Here is a 20,895-nt window from a genome sequence, read left to right as displayed (position 1 = left end):
TTCAGATTCTGTGTCTCCCTCTCTCAGCCCCTCCCCTGCTCACTCACTACCAAAGGTAAATAAACATTTTAAAAAAAGAAAGAAAGAAGAATATATTACAATGAGAACTCCTGGGTGGCTCAGTCGGTTAAGCGTCCAACTCTCGATTTCAGCTCAGGTCATGATCTCATGGTTTGTAAGACTGAGCCCCACATCGGGCTCCATACTAACAGCGTGGAGCCTGCCTGGGTTTCTCTCTCTCCCTCTCTCTCTGCCCCTTCCCAGCTCACACACACTCTCTCAAAATAAATAAGTAAACTTAGAAAAGAAAAACATATTACAATGAACACAAATGTAAAACCAGTAACTAATGACACACACAAAAGGGACAGGGCTCAGAGAAATACCCAATTAGAAGAGACATTCTCAAAATGGTATCAGTACCCGGACAGAAGGGTTGTCTGGTTGACAAAGCACTGGGAAGAGTTCCTTCAGCTTTTCCTTTCCAGTTTTGGGTTTAACGACTGGATCTTGTTTCATCACAGAGCATATAAAGGGGTTAAAAAAAAAAAAAAAAGATATATTTAATATTCTTAAGGGTTAACAATGAACCTTAACATCAGATTTGCACCAAACTAAAAACAGAACATGGCATTTTTCTACAAGTTATTCATGTACATTACTATACACATAATTTAATTTCCTAAAAATAATGTTGATTACAAACTACGTGGGCATGGGGGAGGGCGCGAAGATACATCAGAATTCATCTGGTTATGTAAGCTTAAGTCATTTGGAAAATTTTACCAGGATGTGTACTTGCTCAGCAGCTGCTGCAAGGGACAGAAACAATTTACAGGATGCTCACAAGCTAGACCATTCTGGAGGCTGAAGCTCAGCCAGATGCCCTACTCACCTTTGCTAGTAGAAGGCTTTGCTGGAGGCCGCATGGTTTGTATGAGGCGTAGCAAGTTACTAATAAGAGAATCCTTTGAAAAGAAACAGAACAAAAATGATCAGCCCCTGAAACAGTGCTTGAAAATAGTCAGAAATGGGATGACCTTTACAGGGTGGTTGCATAGCTGAATGTAGCTAATTGGAGCAAATGAAGTGCAGAGTATCAATTTGATGTGGCGTGAACCTAGCAAAGTAGCTTCGGATAAAGCGGCTATTTTTGGACTTTTGGGAGGGAAAGGTAATTTAGTTCCCTTCAACCATTTTTATTTTCCACGGTTTAGAACTACCTCCAGAACCTAAACTCTTTTGCTTTTGACTTCCAGATTCATAGAACAAGGATATAAACACTCATAAAGACTTAATGATGGAAATCCTACCCCATTTTCTTAGAAAGGTGTCACAGGAAATCCAGTTATGTCACCACTGCTCGGTGGCATAAAAAAACATTACACACTTAATGGTTTCTTTGATTGGTATGTATAAATTCTCTCCTTTCTCTATCAAAATCCTATGTTAAATCCTATAAAAATTTAAATTCAATAGTGACATTAAAACGAAATAGGGGTCTCCAGATACACATACCGTGAATTCAGCACCATTTTTGACCAGAGAAGCCTTAAAAGTATCAAAGGTGGTATTTTTCTCAGCAAGACTGATCACAAATTCAGCTGCAAACGAGAAAAGGGATTAAAACTGGAACGGAGGCGAGCAAAAAATCATTTTCAAGTACATTAAAAACAAAACCAATTAGCCAATCCAACAGTCATAGAAACCAAAGAGTACTATCCAGTGAGGGTAAAGAAAGAGAATTTAGAGTACCAAGATTATCCGTGTATGTTCTAGTTAATTTTTAGAAACGAAAACAAGATATTCCTACAAAATGGCACACCTCACTGTCCCAGATGATCTCCTACTCTTCTCATGAGACTACTAGCTGTGACCTGTTGTCATACAGACTCCAGAAGTAACAATGTCCAAAAGCAAGAGCCCACCCTCACCCTCCTGATGAAAGCCCACAGTAGGATGCATTCTACAGTTTCTGCAAGGTCAGACTCAATCTACATATGAGAGCCAGGCAGCTGCTGGATGGTCCAATCTCCCAAGTTGATAAAAGACTTACTTGCTTCCCAAATTCTTCACTACAAACCTGCCCAGTGTTTGAATTTCTTTTTTTTTTTTTTTATGTTTATTGTTTGAGAGAGACAGAGACAGAGTGTGAGCAGGGAAGGAACAGAGAGAGAGGGAGACACAGCATCTGAAGCAGGCTCCAGGCTCTGAGCTGTCAGCACAGAGCCCGATGCGGGGCTTGAACTCACGGACCGTGAGATCGTGACCTGAGCCGAAGTCGGATGCTTAAGTGACTGAGCCACCCGGGCGCCCCTGTCTTTACTTTTTTGAGGACATTAAGTAAAAGCTAAATGCCTTCAGGCTACATGAACATAGCCTACACATAACAAGTTAGTATCAGCAATGCCAGTGGTTAAGACTTTTGACCACCTGCTACATGCCAGGCACTATGCTAAGTGCTTCACATGAGCTATCCCCATGATCCTCATAACCCTCATTGGTAGGTACCATGACTGGCCCTATTTTACAGACGAGGAGGCTAAGGGTTTGAGATGCTGACCTACCCAATAATAAACGGTGGAGCCAGGACTGGAACCCAGGCAATCTGACTTCAAAGCCCACATTCGGTAGAGAAATGTGGAGGGAGAAGTCAGTCATATGGTGCTAGACATGCAATGTTCAAGAGTCTATTTCAAAGCAATCAGCAGCATATTCACACCGCAGCTGTCATTAGTTAAGGCGGTTGTTTTTGTTTTTTGTTAATTTTCAGAATTATATGGGGGCACATTAAATTAACCGAGCTACCAAAAATGAATTAGTGGTTAAAAACAAGTCCATTGGAGCACCTGGGTGTCTCAGTTGGTTGAGTGTCTGACTCTTGCTTTAGGCTCAGGTCATGATCTCACAGGTTCGAGGGATCAAACCCACATCTGGCTCTGCACTGACAGTGGGGAGCCTGCTTGGAATTCTCTCTCTGCATCCCCCCCTCTGTCCCTCCCCCTGCTCGCTCTCTCTCTCAAAATAAATAAATAAACACTAAATACATATATGTGTGTATATGTTTATGTTTATTTATATTTATTTATATTTATATTCATATTCATATTTGGTCTTCATCCCCTTACCAGGCACAGCATTCCTAAAAGCCTTGGAATTTCAAGAAGTGTAGACTGAAAAACATCTTTTGTTACATTAAGAAGATGACTTTAGTAAAACCCCTAGGTAATGTCATTTGGGAGCTGGTTGCCAGGGAAACCAACCATGCGATTACAGGCTGGAACTTTTAGCCCCACCATTGACCTCCAGAGAGGGGAGAGGGGCTGGAAATCGAGTTGACTTACCAATGGCCAATGATTTAATCGATTATGCCTCCTATAATGGAGCCTCCACAAACACGCAAAAGGACTGGGTTTGGAGAGCTTCTGGGTAGGTGAACAAGTGGAGACCTGAGGCAGTGGGGCACTCAGCATGGAAGCTCCTCAATCTTTCCCACATACCTTGTCCTACCCATCTCTTCTGTCTGGCTGTCCCTGGGTTATCTCCTTCCCTAATAAACCAGTAATCTAGTCAGTAAAATGTTTCTAAGTTCTGGGAGCTGCTCTAGCAAATTATCAAATCCAAGGAGGGGAGTCGTTGGAACCTCTGATCTATAGCCACTGGCTCAGCACAGGTGACCACCTGGACTTGTGAATGGCAACTGAAGTTTAAGGTGAGTCAGTCTTACAGGCCTGAGCCCTTAACCGGTGGGATCTGATGCTATCTCCAGATAGTGTCAGCATTGAGTTCAGTGACACCGAGCTGGTGTCACAGAATTGCTTAGTGGTACTGGAAAAAACACACATCATAAATTGCGGGGGGTGGGGGGGAGGTATGCCTGGCTGGTTCAGTGGGTGGAGCATACGACTCTGGATCTCTGGGTTATGAGTTCAAACCCCATGTTGGGTGTAGAGATTACTTAAAAAAAAAAAAAAAAAAAATCTCAGGACGTCTGGGTGGCTCAGTCAGCTAAGCATCAGACTCTTGATTTCAGCTCAGTTCATGATCTCCCAGTCCATGGATTCAAGCCCCGCGTCGGGCTCTGCACTGACAGTGTGGAGCCTGCTTGGGATTCTCTCTCCCTCTCTCTCTGCCCCTCTCCGACACATGTGAGCCCCCGCTCTCTCAAAATAAACAATCTAAAAAAATAAAGTAAAATCTTTTAAATAAATAAACATGTGAATAAATGGTGTTGGAATTAGAAACAGAAAAAGCGTATTTGTGGCTTACTTGCAAATTAAATGGGGTCTTCAGTTATATACAGGCTAGAAAATCATGGAGTTTACACCTCACTTTACTTTTGTACATAATGAGGGTAACATCAAAACAATTTAACACTGGCTCAGTAAGTATTTGCTGAACGAAAGAACAGATTACCCAGATAGTAAACTACAGGAGTGTTGCTCATTACCATCTAAAAGAGAAAAAGAATGAGAGAAAATGATACAGGACAGACACATCTTGACTGGGAAGCAAGAAAAAAGTGAACTAAAATACACTGGCAACAGGGCATCTTCCTAGGTGCTATATGGTCACCCTGGGAAAAGCAACTATCATCCCCATTTCATAGATGATGAAAAGGGCTTCAGAGAAATTGGGTATCTTACTCAAGGTCACACAATCTAATTCCCCGGACCCCTTCTGTCACATGCCCTTTCCCTTCCATCTCTCCAGCTGGTGACTTAACTTCATCTTCATTTAGAAAGCAGAACAATCAAATAGATGCCTCTCCCTCGTCTTCCTACCACCAACCCCTAAACCTGTCCGCATCTATAACCACATTCTCTGTTCTCCTTCCTATTAAGGAAATGGGCCATCTGGCTATCAAATGGGCCGCCTGGCTGGCTCAGTCAGAAAAGCATCCAACTTTTGATCTCAGGGTCATGAGTTCCAGCCCCACATTGGGTACAGGGATTATTTAAATAAGACTTTAGGGGCACCTGGGGTGGCTCAGTCAGTTAAGCTTTCGACTTCGGCTCAGGTCATGATCGCACACTTCGTGGGTTCAAGCCCCACATCCGGCTCTGGGCTGACAGCTCAGAGCCTGGAGCCTGCTTCAGATTCTGTCCTTCTCTCTCTCTTTCTCTCTCTCTGCCCCTCCCCCGCTTGCGCACACTCTCTCTCAAAAATAAATTTAAATAATTAAAAAAAAAAAAAAACTTTAATGGATCAGGCATCCCTGCACCTATCAAAGGTCAATTCCTCCACTCATGCTCTTGACTCCATCCATCCCTTTGCCTTCATAAGGACTCCATTTTTCTGTGGCCTTAGCTCTAGGCCCTTAGCCTTTTTCAGTTCCTCGGTTGGGGTTCTCCACCTGTACCGTCTGTCCCAAAACGCCTAATAAATGGTTGAGAACTGTTAAAGGCAGACCTCAAAAGACCTGGGTTCCAGATCAGGCTCACATTTGATATGTGATACCGAGGGGGATTACTTAATTAATTAATCAGTGCCTTGTTTTCTTAATCGAAAAACAGATAATACATCTCACAGGGTCGTGACAAGACCAAGTAAGATAACATAAGTAAAACACCGTGCATAACATCTGGCATGCCAATAAATCTCGGCCATTATCATCATCATTATGATGCGGCTGCTGCTGCTGTTATTATTAACGCTGTTTAATTAACTGGGACCTGAGGAAAATAAAAACAGGAAGCAGGAGCGATAGCCACTCTGGGTTTCACTGACAGCTCTGGGCAATGGTTTCTAAACAGCTCGGCCTGGAGAGTTCTCAAACGGTGACCCCGGGCCGAAGGTACCGCAGGACCGAGTGTCTGCGACAGAGAAAAAGAGACTCGTACGGACACAATACTCAGCCTATCAACCCCATTTCTCCTTCGCTTCCCTCGACCCTAAGCCCAGAGGCCGCAGGGGCCTCCCCGAGCTTACCCAGGTCCTTGTCGTTGATCCCCAAGTGATTGTCCAGCTCGGTGCAAACTTTCGACACTAAAGACAGATACTCGAGTTTGGCGAGTTCTTCCGCGGGGCCTAGCTCTGTTCCGGTCACAGCCCCCGCCAGGGCCACGGCCACGGCCATGGCTACAGCCGCCCGCACCCCGCTTTACCCGGCCTTCTGAACTGCTCCGGGCCTGCTCCAGTTTTCACTTCCGGGTCGGCGCACGACCCTGTTGTTTACAGTAAATTGAAAACTACCGGAACTTCCCATGACGCAACAGAGAATCATAGAGATCAAACAGGAAGTGCTTAAGGAAGGGACGGCCAAGTGGGTTACTCTGGGCGCCGGCCGCGCCCTCTACAGGCCATCCAGCTTCTTGGTCGGTTCTCAGGCCCGGAAACATTCACTCTGAGAGCTCTCCCACCCACCGTCGGCAGAGGGCGACCGTGGCCTGCGCAAGGGGCGCCGGGGAGGTCACGATCCCCGTGCCTCATGCGCGCCTGCGCTTTGAAAAAGGAACTCAAATTCAAGTTTGGAAAAGGCAAAACTCGGTTTACAGAGGTTCCCTGTATTACCAGGGCTTTGCCTCTTCGTGGCTCATAACTATCTCGAGCGATTCTGTAGGTGATAGTCTACTTCTGTTATTAATTCATTTTACAGATGAGGAAACAACACTTCTGTTATCTAGCTAAATGACATTGGGCAAATTAATCTGTGGAGCCTGTTTTCTCATCTATAAACCGGGATAATGTTGTTCTAACTGGGCTTAGGTGATAACGAAATAAGATAATTGTGCAAGGAACCTAATGCACAGTAAACACACTACAAATGACGGTTACTATAATCCCAAAACTGAGAGAGACTATGGCTACTGTAAAATTCATCTGTCAAGTACAGATCCCCTCAATCTGAGACCCCAGGGAGCCACCTGGCTCCTCTCTTGTGAAAACCCCTTCTGGGGGGGAACCTAGATGGCTCAGTCAGTTAAGTGTCCAACTCTTTTTTTTTTTTTTTTTAAGTTTATTTATTTTTGAGAGAGAGAGAGAGAGAGCCTGTGAGTTGGGGAGGGGCAGACAGAAGGAGGGAGAGAATCCCAGGCAGGCTCTGCATTGTCAGCACAGAGCCCAATGTGAGGCTTGAACCCATGAACCATGAGATCGTGACCTGAGCTGAAATCAAGAGTGGGACATTTGGGGCGCCTGCGTGGTTCAGTCGGTTAAGCGTCTGACTTCAGCTCAGGACATGATCTCGCGGTTCGTGAGTTGGAGCCCCGCATTGGGTTCTGTGCTGACAGCTCAGATCCTGGAGCCTGCTTCAGATTCTGTGTCTCCCTCTCTCTCTCTGCCCCTGCCCTGCTCATACTCTGTCTCTCTCTCTGAAATATAAACATTAAAAAAAAATTTTTTTTTAAAGAGTAGGACACTTAACTGACTGAGCCATCCAGGTGCCCCAAGTGTTCAATTCTTGATTTTGGCTCAGGTCATGATCCCAGGGTCGTGGAATGGAGCCCCTGAGTTGGGCTTATGCTCAATATGGAGCCTGCTTAAGATTTTCTCTCTCTCTCCCTCTGCTCCTTTCCCCCACTCACAATCTCTCTGTGTCTAAAATAAAAATAATTTTGGGTGCTCAGTCGGTTAACGTTAACCGTTAAGGATTTTTCCACACCACACTGCTCTGTGTGATGAATAAGGAAATGAAGGCACCCCGAAGTGAATGACCCTCCGATCAAGTAAAAGGGAGGAAATCGGACCCTTTTGCTTTCAGCTTCAGGCTACATTACACTGCTGCACCTTTGGACTGTGTCCCTCCAACATGTCAGCATGGGCTCAGAAATGGCAGAGCAAACCACGGAGCAGTAGTTCTCGCTGACTGCAAGAGCTCCAGGTTTCCAGGTCCCTAAGGAATCAGTACTGCACTGATTCCTTTTCCCCGTGAATGGAAAGGAAAATCCTTCAACTTGCTCAACTTGCCAGCTTGGAATTAGGATATTAGAGACTTACTCCATTTGACTTCCTTTCTCTATGCTTCTTGGCTTTTAAAAATGTTATATTTATGGGGCACCTGGGTGGCTCCGTCAGTTAAGCGCCCGACTTCGGCTCAGGTCGTGATCTCGCGGTCTGTGAGTTCCAGCCCTGCGTCGGGCTCTGTGCTGACTGCTCAGAGCCTGCTCTCTGCCCCTCCCCGACTCGTGCTGTCTCTCTCTCTCTCAAAAAGAGATAAACATTAAAAAATAAAAATAAAAATGTTATATTCTGCTCTTCTCCAATATTTAACTGGAAGGCGGGGGGGGGGGGGACATAGAGTCTGTTTTGTCTTAAAATCTCTGTGGGGAAAAGGGCTATAGAACCACAATGGGTAATAGTAGGAGCAGTAAAATACTGTAGAAACTTTTAGAATTATTTGGGAGTTATTGAACATACATCTCAACAGTAAATACGAACAGGAAAACTTATTAAATTTTATTTACATAGGTATGTTTCAGGAGTGCAAGTTTGTTATGCAATACACATATTTCCTGTAACACCAAGGAATTTTTTTGAAGCCAAAGGAAAAGAAAGAAAAGCGTAGATAATGGAACCTGACAGCCAAACACAGATACACATGGTATCCTCCTTCTCTTAAGAGACACTGAATCAAATGCAGTCCAAAAACGAATGCATTCTAATTGTCCTTTGGTTCTTAATATATTTAATTAACGTTTTTATTAATATTAAAAGATATTTTTAATATTACATCAATACAATTAATCCCCCATTATCATTATATTGCTTTCCTTGGATACCTTCCTTGTGACCCTCTTAACACAGCCATTGACAGTTCCCTGTAAATAATTTACCTTCACCAAAAAATATATATATATTAAAATAAATAGCCTGTGTTTAGCATGCTTGGTCACCACCTTCACCACCACCCATGATGGGTAAGAAATGATTTCCTACCACCCTCTTTGTAGTAACAAGGACTTTGCATTTACGTCTGTTCCTAGACTGATATACGTGTTTGGCCCTAATCGCAATTCCCACATTATTTCTGCTCTGTCCCAGAAACTAGTCACAGCTCCTGGCATTTGGCTAAGAAGTTGGGGAAGGTAGAAAGCAGAGCAGAAGGTACTGAACTTCTTAGCAACCCTAGATTGGATGGGGGAAGGCAGAAATCATCTAAGTGTGTGTAGCTGAAAGGTGGCATCCTTAGGGAAGTTGGTGAGAAAAATCAGGACTTCCTGTCACCAAAACAAAATGGTATTGCTACAACCAACACAGCCTAGCTTGTTCTGCTGGGGTAAAACTCAGGTCTCAGGAGAAACACCTCTGCTCTGGAAGGCAAAATCAGAATGATTTGCTTCTAAGCATATAACTGCCACTCAGTTGTTACTGTTATTAAGGCAGAGGAACTTCAGAAAAAATGGCGCCTCCCTCACTGCTCCACTGGGGCCCTGAGGCAACCCAAAGATATTGACAAACATGGCCTGAGCCCCTGCATTTGAGGCCCTCCCTGATAGGGATGGGACCCCAGAGCAAGTGAAGTCCTGAAACACCCCTTTGCCTCTTCCTCCAAATTCTTGTCCAAATTTGAATCGATTCATCCAAACACATATTAAACCTCTACTTTGTGCCTGGGCCCTGTGGTAGGTTCTGGAAAGGACCCTTAGGGATCTGGAAGGTGGTGGGAAATGATCAAGGAAGGACTAGAATACTCTAAATGCTGCACTCGGGGCTGGTGGCAGAGCTGTGTTTATAACAGCTGCTCTCTGCTGCCTAAACATGAGGGCAGGTGATTGGAAGACAAAAAACAAAGCAGGTCTGCTCCCTGTCATCTGGGGGCAGCTGGGGGAGGAGAAGGGGCAGCCCAGGGTCAGGGCCATTTCACAGGGCAGTTTCTCCTGCTGCAACCCATTATTTGTCAGCCTTATCTTTTTATGCCCAGGCACAGCCTCCATTTTGCCCCAAATATCCCTGACCTAAAATTCCCTCTCTTGTTAGGCCATCAAATACCATCAGTAATAATGGATACTTTGGCTGCAATTCTCCAAAACTTCATGGTATTAGGCAAAAAATATTCCTCAAGAGGCTCTTTCTTGAGGCGCCGGGGTGGCTCAATCAATTAAGCATCCAGCTTTGGCTCAGGTTCAGCTCTCGCAGTTCACAAGTTCAATCCCCACATCCAGCTCTGTGCTGACAGCTCAGAGCCTGGAGCCCGCTTCAGATTCTGTGTCTCCCTCTCTCTCTGCCCCTCCCCTGCTCGCACTCTGTCGCTCTCTCAAAAATAAATAAACATTAAAAAGAAAAAGTGGCTCTTTCTTTTTCATCACAAATTTCCTCATTCCTCACTTTAAGGCCTATCTTTAAAATATCAGGAAAAAAGAAAAAAAATCAGACATCCAGACAGCCTTACAATTTGAACTTGGTGAAAAACGAAAAACAAAAGATTATTCTCTCATCTCCACCTCCTCACCTTCTGTGAGAATGATAAGGAATTTTCACATATTTATTTATGAATTAATCATCCTTTAAGTGACCCTGCTTCTTAAACTTAATTTAGATTGGTTTTCTTTATTTTTTAAGTGTCTTTTTTTTTTTTTTTTTTTTTTTTAGTTATTTCTATACCCCATGCAGGGCTCCAACTCATGACCCCAAGATCAAGAATCACATGATCTTCCACCGAGCCAGCCAGGCACCCCTAGGTTGGTTTTCTTCAAACAGAAATTTTTACCAGTCACTATGATAAGTATGGGCAACAAAGTGACATGTTACATTAGGCTTATTTTTTCTCTAGTGATATTTTTGCAGCCTCTGGTTTCTGTTTGAGGTCATTCTTTTTTTTGTTGTTTTTAACGTTTATTTATTCTTGAGACAGAGACAGAGCGTGAACAGGGGAGGGGCAGAGAGAGAGGGAGTCACAAAATCTGAAACAGGCTCCAGGCTCTGGGCTGTCAGCACAGAGCCGGGCCCAGGGCTTCAACCCACGAACTGTGAGATCATGACCTGAGCCGAAGTTGGCTGCTTAACCGACTGAGCCACCCAGGCGCCCATGTTTGAGGTTGTTCTTTAGGAACTTTTAAGGCTTTCCTCAGAAGAGATGCAAAAAACAAGCCCAACCAAGCAGTGCATTAATGGGAGGAGACCAGAATAAAGAGGGGCTGACATTCTCTTTGCAAGCCAAGCATGTAAACGGTTGTCCAGTTAGTCCGGGACCAAAGATCTGGGTTAATCTGCAGACTCTTGCCACTAACTCAAAAGAAACTGCTCCTCTGGAAACTCCAGTTCTTCCCCCAAGTGAAGGAGGGTGAGTTCCCAGCAGGGCCTCCATCCAGAATCTGGAATGCCCAGCAGAGCAAGCCATGCCAGACTCCTTCCCCAGCCTCTCCGGGCCCCAAGCCTCCCGTCGAAGAGCTTTGGCGGTAGCAATAGCTGCTGCCCTGTGCCAGAAGAGCTGCCTGCCCACTTGGGGTTCACAGCAATTATGGTGATTTATGCCGCCAGAGTGAAAATTAGCAATCTGGTGAGGTAACTAAAAATGAATGCATCTCTTCCTAGAGTTCACTCCACCCAGCTGAGCCACCAAATAAAACCAGCATATGGGGCAATTAGGGAGCCAAGCTCCTGCTTTCAGGGCTCAGCAGAAGGAGGCAGAGTCGCCCGGGGTCCCCTGCCCGGTTCAATAAGGATCGCAGGTCCTACCGAGTATCTCCGTCGCCCCTCCACAGTGCCCCTAGTCCTGTCGTGAACACCAGCCTGTGGTGCTACCTTTCCAAGTCATTTCTTTCCGGGACGAGCTACTTTACCCTCTTGTGTAGCAAACTGGCCGAGAGAGGGGAAGTAAGGATCAACCTCTATCACGTGGGTATGTGTGAGGCAAAGATATTTTTTCTTCTTAATCATATATTTGCCTTTACGTGACCCAGAAAGAGTCTGATCTTCCCTAACTTCCCTAGCCCAGCCCGTAGAAGTTATATGAAAATGTGTGAAAGACGTAGGGGTCCAAAATGGATTGATCATCCTCACCACTGAGCACGTGCAGAAATCCCCATTCTGTTTTACCCCCACGGACATGGATCTAATGGGGCTTCCCAGATAACAGAGATTGATTGGAGTCACGCTGTCAGCTACTTGGAAATTTGGATGTAAATGAGGTATTCAATCATTCGTATTACTTGCGAAGTGTTAGAGTTGGAAGGGGTTTGAAAAACAATGTAATCAAACTCACTCTGAGATACTGACTTAATTGGTCTGAGTGTGACCCGGGCATCAGGATTTTGAAACGCTCCCGGATGAATCTACTGTGTAGCAAAGTTTGGGAATTGCTGTCTTAATCCCCTAATGCGAGGTTTCTCTTGTCAGCCCTATAGACACTTGGGGCCAGGATCATTCTTTGTTGCTGGGGGTTTTCCTACCCATTGTAGGCTGTTTAGTAACATCCCTGGCCTCTAACTACTAGATGCCAACAGCATCCCCTCCCCCCCAGTTGTCACAGATGTCAAAAATGTCTCCAGAGATTGCCAAATAGCCTCTGGAGAGCAAAATCAGACTGGTTGAGGGCCACTAAAGAATGTCTTCGGTTCCCACCCTCCTTGACCTGTCTGTAGCATTGAAAAAACCCTCCTTAAGAAGACTCTCCTTAATTTGACTTTCTCAACACTGCCCTCTCTGACTCAGTGTGCAAAGACGTATTGATATTCAAAACATGTTTACGGAGTGGACCTAGAAGTTGCTCACATGTCTTTTGCTCACCTCCCCTTAACCAATTATCTACAAGGGACACAAGAAATGTGACTTTTATTGTGGCAGCCATGTCTAGCTAAAGACTGGGGTTCTGGTCCTATCATACTTTCAGGTCATGTCTTTTTCCCACTCCCCCCCCCCCTTTCCACTGGCTGGAAGTGCACATGTGGTCCTGTTGAGCCATCTTGGACCCTATGAACAAGGTCACGACCCTGGGGTTGTTGAAGCAAAAAGACAGAAGGAGCCTAAGTCTCTGACCTCCCAGAGCCACCATACCAGACCTAGACTGCTCACTCCTGAACTCTTATGTGACAGAGAAAGAAATATGCTTCTAGGGGAGACTGGCTAGCTCAGTCACTAGAGCATGCAACTCTCCATCTCGGGATTGTAAGTGTGAGCCCCACGTTGGGCATAGAGATTACTTAAAAATAAAATCTTTAAAAAAAAAAAAAGATACACTTCTGTTTGGTTTAAGCTACTATTATTTGGGCATCACTATTGTGTCAGCTGAACCTACAACCTAATCAATACAGATTCAGTCAAGTTCAACTATCACTTCCAGCAACTCTCGGATCTACGTCTCCAGCCGCTACAACTCTCCCAAGCTACGAGTCCACATTTCGGTTACCTATTGGAAGCTGCGGCTGGATCCTCCAACAAGGACCTTTAACTTCATATGTCTAAAACCAAAAGTGTCACGCTTTTCCCCCCACTAACTCTTCCTGCTATTTTCCTGCTTCCTTCCTATTTTGCTGCTTAGAAAGCATTCCAGTCTCCAAATCACTCAGGCTCCAAATCCTAGAGGCATATCTGAGTCATCCCACAGAAGTCCGTCCCAGAGCCTTGCACGTGGTAGGCACAAAAATGTTTCTCAAGTTGAAGAGATCAAGTGGCTTGCCCCAAGCCACACATCTAGTTAGAAATGTTTTCCTATATGATGGAGATTTCACGTTCAAATGATAGATGATTTCCTGCTTTTTTTGTGGGGCTGACAATGCCATGAGGACACAGACTTCTTAGGACAAGGTTGTGATTTGAGAAATTCTAAACTACAATTAAACAAGTGTTCTGCTATTTTGAGCCTTTGGCATACCGTGCACTATAATTATATTCGTGCATCTGTGTACTATAAGATATAATATAAGCATTTTATGTATTTTCATGGGCTAGATGTAAATCTTCACCCAAGCATGCTCTAGCCTGCCTAACTCATTGTGGGCCAGTAAGTATTTAGAATACTGAGACATTTTTGAAATGAAGGATCATTGTGGGATCCTCTGGGCCAATGTTAAGCACATCAGAGGGTACCATAGTCAATATTTGAGCCATATGGCCTGCTTTTACAATTGAATGTCTGTAGCCAGCCCTTTTTATGTGCCCGTGATTTTTTTTTTAAAGATTTTTGAGCTATAAAAAAAAAAAGAAAGAAAGAATCCGTATTCATTGAGTATCTACTTAGGCATGTGGCTAAATGCTCTACTTGTGATCATCACAACCCTAAGAGGTAAGTAGGAACCGCAAAATACAGGAAAGTGGGGAGACAGGCAGCAGGGCCATTTGGCTAGCCCTCAAATGATGGGGCCTCCAGTTTTCACTGCTTTTCAGAAGCAGATCTGAGCACAGCTGGTTTAAGCCTTGAACTATATCCTCCAACTCTTTCTAAAAGCCATTTGCCCCCAATTGCCTTGGCCTGGACTCGTCATTCACAGCTATGTGTAAATTCCAGCTGAGTTTGTGATCAAGAAACTATCCCCTTGGCCACTTAGGAGACAGTGTTCGTGCTATTATCACTCTGGTTCACAAAGAGACCTTTCCTCCTCCAGAGCACAAGGAAATATGCTCTCTGAGTATCTTCTAACTATTTCTATGAATATAAAAGAAAGACTGGTATTCATACTCTTGTATATTGCAAATTACATATATAATAATACATATTATTGATATATTTGTTTATTATAATTTTAAATTTCTGATTCATTAAAAGATATTTCTTATAATTTTCTATAAATTTCTTATAATTATCATTCCTGTATTCGTTTTATTTCTTTTTTAATGTTTATTAATTTTTGAGAGAGAGAGAAAACAAGGAGGGAAGGAGCAGAAAGAAAGGGGGACAGAAGGTCTCAAGCAGGCTCCGTGCTGACAGCAGAGAGCCTGATGTGGGGCTCAAACGTACGAACCGCAGGATCATGACCTGAGCTGAAGTAGGACACTTAACCAACTGAGCCATCCAGGTGCCCCTCCCTTTATTTTTTTTTTTTAATTTGTTTTAAATGTTTATTTACTTTTGAGAGAGAGAAACACACACACACACACACACACACACACACACACACACACACACAGGTACGAGTGGGGGATGGGCAGAGAGCGAGCGAGACACAGAATCCGAAGCAGGCTCCAAGCTCCAAGCTGTCAGCACAGAGGCCAACAGAGGCTTGAACTCACAGACCGCGAGATCATGACCTGAGCCGAAGTCGGACACTTAACCAACTGGGTCACTCAGGTGCCCCCGTTTCTTTGTCTTAAACCTGGTTTACATAAAACAGAAAGATTTCACATTCAATTATGTTCGTTTATGCGTATACCAATGCTTTTTATCTCTCTGTCCATTCTGTAATAATAGACTTTATATCAGTTTGCATTTTTTTAATACTCACAGAGTCACATTTACCATTTTTAAAAATATTGTTGTTTTCTTTTTTTTAATTTTATTTATTTATTTTGGGGAGAGAGAGAGACAGAGCATGAGCAAGGGAGGGACAGAGAGGGAGACACAGAATCTGAAGCAGGCTCCAGGCTCTGAGCTGTCAGCACAGAAGCCAATGCAGGGCTTGAACTCACGAACCGTGAGATCATAACCTGAACCGACGTCGGATGCTTAATCAACAAAGCCACCCAGGGCTTTGTTTGTTGTTTAATGAGACATGGAATTATCGTTGTTTAATGAGACACGGAATTCCAAAATTTAGGTCTTGCCCAGGAAATAATTTGTTTAAAAGTAACTGCTTTGGGGCACCTGGGTGGCTCAGTCGCTTGAGTGTCTGACTCTTAATCTCAGCTCAGGTCTTGAACTCAGGGTCTTGAGTTCAAGCCCCGCATTGGGCAAAAGTAAAAGTAACTACCTTGCATACTTTTGGTATGTGAAAGTAAATATTGCATGTCACCAAGTTTCTTTGTATTAATACATTAAAGATTTTCTGACTTGTCTCATTATTTTTCAGTCCCCAGGTCTAGCTAGATGTCAGTACAAGACAGAAGTGTCCAAATGTGAGAGCTGTATACCTCACTATGGCTTTGGATGGTGTTATTAGTCTCATATTACAAATAAGAAACTGAGTCTCAGAGGTGAAGTGCCTGTATCAGTGGGTTCTCCGCCAGGCTCACTGTGAGTTTCCCAGATCTCTGGAAATGGTTTCGTCTCCACTGCCTGACACCCTCCCTCCCCAACCTTGCCACATTTGATTGGTCTAGGACCAGACACCTGACCCACACCAGGCAGTCCAACTTCTTTTCTAGGATATTTGAAAATGGAATTGAGGAAAGAGACCAAGCCTTCTCTAATGGTAAAGTTAGGATCCATGAGACGCGAGAACTACCAGAAACCTTGATGCCCTCTCTGGAGAGAAAGCCAAATTGAAAGAATAAAGCCAAACACATGAGAGAGAAAAAAATTCCAGGGGAGAGAGTGTCCTGGAGGCATTTAAGTCCCTGACTTCAGTTATCCCTGATTCTAGATGTTCTCGGAACCTTCCACTAAATCCCCCTTTCTGCCTAAGCTGAGTCAAGTCGCTTTTATGCAACTGGTAACTGGCAAGTAAAGAGGCCAGTTCGAGGAGCTGACTCCTGAGCCCATGCTCTGTTTGCTACAGTCGATCAACTTCACCTGGCTGCTCAGATCTTGTCCCTGGCAATGTGAGAATGAACAGTACAAAGGCACCAAACCCAGCCCATCAACTTCACTCGATCCACACATATATTCAGCTTCAATCCCCCACAGCGTGTGGGAAGCTGATGTTCCCACTGATGTTGTACATTTAGAAATGACACGTGCACCTAAGGGCATGGGCTTGGAAGGGAATGTTACACTCTTAGCTATGTTTCTGCGTGGGACTTGAGGAACATGGTGAATAATCAGCCCTATGAAGCCACACCCAGACAGCCTTGGAAGAATGGGAAGGGAAAATAGAAGAAGTAGAAAAATCTGAATTAAAGGCAAAGATAATAGGCCTCTATGTGGTTATATGCCTTGCTGCTTTCCGAAGTTCTTTCTTATGCATTATCTTGGTTTGGGTCCTATGGCAACTCAAGAGGGATAGAAAGCAGGTGCAGTATTAACCTACGCTTTATGGAGAAGGAGACTAAAAAGATACCTACCGCAGTGTCAGGAGCATAGTAGGTGCTCAGTAAACTCATCCATTCATTTCCTGCCCTACTGACATTCAGTAACCATCTGATGAATGAAAAATGTGGCGCGAGGACATGATGTGACTTGTCCAATGTGACACAGCTACTCAAGGGCAGAGCGAGGCAACTGCCTCTCTCTGCCCTTGACTAAAGAGGAAGTGAGCATTTCTAACCCCTTCGTGAATTCATGTACTGCAAGTTCAGAGAGCTTAATTCTCCACTGCACGAGAGAGGCAGTGGGCTTTACTGTGTCTCAGGCTTGCCAGCCCTGCAGAAAGTTCTTTGAATAAATGCTGCCTGGCTGCAGATATTATCATGCCTTCTAGCATTGAAAGGTCTTGCTTCTCAAGCAAGCACTCTCTGAAACCTAGGGTTCCAGCACAAAAATGCTCAAGAAAAAAAAAAAGTGATTACTGCATGGAGCTAATGAGTGATTTATGGATCAAACATACAGTCCCAATTCCTTTTTGCTACTCTCAATGGCATGTGAAGCTAATTCAAGGAGGCAGAAAGGACATTCCATGGCCCAAGTTCTGTAAAAGGGAGGTGAAAACCCCACCCTTCTATAGCAGGCAATCCCAGTGGCAGAAAATGTGATCTCTCCTGCCGAGCACATGAAGATGATTGAGGCCTGTCATTGCTTTATTCCCTTGTCACCAGAAGAATATCGGTGCAGAAATCACGTGCAGAAATTAGATCAAAATTTAAATGGGGCTGAAGGCGTTGCTGTCACTTGGGGAATCTCCCCCTGGTGAAGTTACAGAAGCTCTTCCTGTACCCCCTGGGAGCCATCTGTCACTGACTCCCCCGCCCTCCCCGTACCTGACAGATGCTTCTGTTCCCTGGGCAGGCAGAATCAGCTGGGTGTGAATCTCCAACTCAAATCTGTCTTGGACAATGGGAGTTCCTGGCTAGATTCCAAGCAGACCCAATCCTGAGGAAATAAATAGAATAAGTCCCAGCAGAAGAGGATTTGCTCCTTAGGGCAGACTTTTTGGGGTCAGCCACAATCAACCTGGCATCCCCCCAAGCTTTGGAGATAATGAGCATGCAGATTTATCCCGGGTCTCAGGGTGGCTCTGGGAATTTGGTAATTCAAGCCAGCAATGCAGCAAAGCAACTGAGCAGTGCACGATACGGGCTTTAGCAGTGCAGCTACCCCTTGGTCAACCACCTCAAACCTCCAGTGGAGGAAGGAGATCGTAAGTTGCACTGGTCCACCTAGGTTGGCGAGCATTATCCAAAGAATTTATGACTACTCACCCAAGTCACCAAGAGACTGACTTAATCAGGCCGCATCGACTGTTTACAATGAACGTGAACCTCCCCAGTGCTGGGAGTCCTCCAGTCTGAAATTATGCAGGTGCCAGGACCACATGGCACCTCCATCAGCTGGATGGTCCTAACTGAATTATTACATGAGGATGTCTCATGTTTATAGAGTCACCAGGCCCTGAGTAAGTTTCACAAGAGGTTAGCGGTTGTCTTAAAATTTGTATGTTTCCATACTTGGCAATATCCATCTAATTTTTAAATCTTGTTTCTAGGAATGTATCCTACAGACATGCGCACAGCAGCATGTAAGACTACATGTCCAAAAGAACAAAGATGTTCATTGCCCCACTGCTTACAACAGTGAAAACCTGGGGCGCCAGGGTGGCTCATTCGGTTAAGTGTTCGTTCGACTCAGGCCATCATCTCATGGTAGTGAGATTGAGCCCCACCTGGGGCTCTGCACGGGGCATGGAACCTGCTTAGGGCATGGAGCCTGCTTAAGATTCTCTTTCTCCCTCTCCCTCTGCCCTTCCCCCACTCGCACGCTCCCTTAAAAAATAAAAAAAATAAAAAAAGTGAAAAACTACAAATAACTCTAGTGCCCATCAGCAGGGAAACGGTTAAATGAATTGCAGCACGACTATATGGTGAGCGGCTGTGAACTGGCAGAGTGGTGTGGTGCCATCATTTTTTTCTTTCTTAAAGAATAGATGATACAGATGGATATAAACACACTTAGAATCATAGGTTTTCATACGTATCTAATCTAGAAAGAAGCACAAGAAACAAGAGAACTAAGAAAGGGCAATTAATTTAACTATTTTTTTTTAATTCTATTTGATCTACTTGATCTTTTATTAGAATTAAATCTACTTGATCTTTTATCAGAATGATGTCAGCCCAGCATCTGTCCTGCGTGACCATTGTCTGGACCATCAATTACTCAGTGAGCTTGCCATTGAACTTGATAGGCTTCCGTGAGTTGTGACTCCAAGGTCCCTTCCCTGCCCACAGCTGTAAAAGGAAAAGGTTCAATCATTTGACCCCATTATAGGTGAGTGATTCATGTGGTTGTACAATCATTTCTTCCTAGAAACGGTGATAAGCAGAGACCTGGGTCAGTTAAGGGGGACAAATCCACATTGTTAATGCTCCTTCCACCATCTTAAAACATACTATCAAAAGAAAGGGTGAGGGCAGGATGGGGAGTTATTGTTTAATGGGTGGAGAGTTTCAGTTTTGCAAGATGAAAGTTTTGTGGACGGATGGTAGTGGTTGCACAATGAATGGACTCAATGCCACTGAACTCTACACTTGAAAATGGTTAACATGGTAACTTTTATGTGCATTTTACCACAGTTTACTAACTGTGGCTTCACACAGCCATTAAATCAGGGTTTACTTTTAGTTTTTTCTTTTTAAGTGTATTTATTTGAGAGAGAGAGCAGAGAGAGCGAGCAGGGGAGGGGAACAGAGAGGGAGAGAGAGAGAGAGAGAGAGAGAGAGAGAGAGAATTCCAAGCAGGCTACGCACTGTCAGCGCAGAGCCTGATGCAGGGGCCTGAATCCACAAACTGTGAGATCATGACCTGAGCCAAAACCAAGAATCGGACGCTTAACCAACTAACCCACCCAGGCACCCTAGGTTTTTTTTTTTTTAACGTTTATTTATTTTTGAGAGAGATCGAAAACATAAGCAGGGGAGGGCAGAGAGAGAGAGGGGAACAGAAGATCCAAAGCAGGCTCCATGCTGACAGCAGAGAGCTGATGTAGGGCTCGAACTCGCGAACCTCAAGATCATGACTTGAGCTGAAGTTGGATGCTTAACCGATGACTGAGCCACCTGGGCGCCCCAGGGTTTATTTTTTAAATGTTAGCAAGAAAATAAAACAAAAGCAAATGCCCTACCCCCCTTTTTTTAATGTTTATTTATTTTTGAGAGAGAGAGAGACAGAGTGCAAGCAGGGGAGGGGGAGAGAGAGAGGGAGACACAGAATCCGAAGCAGGCTCCAGTCTCCGAGCTGTCAGCACCAGAGCTCGATGCAGGACTCAACCTGCACTAACTGTGAGATCATGACCTGAGCCGAAGTCGGACACTCAACCAATTACGCCACCCAGGAGCCCCTACGTCCTCCCTTTTTAATGCATTCTATCTGAAAACAGAATCAATGACAGCCATTAGAATCTTGGCAAATTAAGCCAACTGGCTCCTCAAAACAACACAAAAAGCCTTTCATATATTATCTAGCTCTAAACAGATCTATTCTCTCTGTGGCAGGGTACTATCTGAAAAGGAAAGATTTTTGCAGGACACCAGGAAGGGGGCCATTTGTAACCTTCTTGTAAAGCACCGGGACAGATGAAAATTAATTGTGAGCCCTTGAGGGTGACAGACAAACAATGGAGCAAGGTGCGTGAAATGGAACAGTGGCCCCTCCAAAGAGAGGGGCCTAAGCAGAGACATCCCAGCAGCTTCTCCAGCAGGTAATTGTTTCCCTGCGTGCCCATCAGTCACTCATTAGCATCCAAATGCCTGGCCAAGTCACATGGGAAATGC

General features: G+C 44.4%; 1 protein-coding gene across 1 annotated transcript in view; it reads right to left on the bottom strand.

The window, feature by feature from the left end:
* Nucleotides 1-6,166, bottom strand: part of DHX8 (DEAH-box helicase 8) — a 32,068-nt gene extending 25,902 nt beyond the window's left edge. Inside the window, exons 1-4 of the mRNA XM_007093781.2 lie at nucleotides 5,932-6,166; nucleotides 1,519-1,604; nucleotides 896-968; nucleotides 424-509 (exon numbers count right to left, since the gene is read on the bottom strand). Of these exons, the coding sequence (XP_007093843.1) occupies nucleotides 424-509; nucleotides 896-968; nucleotides 1,519-1,604; nucleotides 5,932-6,079 (393 nt within the window). The 5' untranslated portion in view covers nucleotides 6,080-6,166. The remainder of the gene's footprint in view (nucleotides 1-423; nucleotides 510-895; nucleotides 969-1,518; nucleotides 1,605-5,931) is intronic.
* Nucleotides 6,167-20,895: the final 14,729 nt, after the last annotated feature.

The sequence above is a fragment of the Panthera tigris genome, chromosome E1 (genome assembly GCF_018350195.1).
Source record: "Panthera tigris isolate Pti1 chromosome E1, P.tigris_Pti1_mat1.1, whole genome shotgun sequence".
Classification (NCBI taxonomy): Eukaryota; Metazoa; Chordata; class Mammalia; order Carnivora; family Felidae; genus Panthera; species Panthera tigris.
The sequence above is the reverse complement of the archived record's forward strand: the minus strand, read 5'-3'. Positions and strand labels throughout refer to the sequence as shown.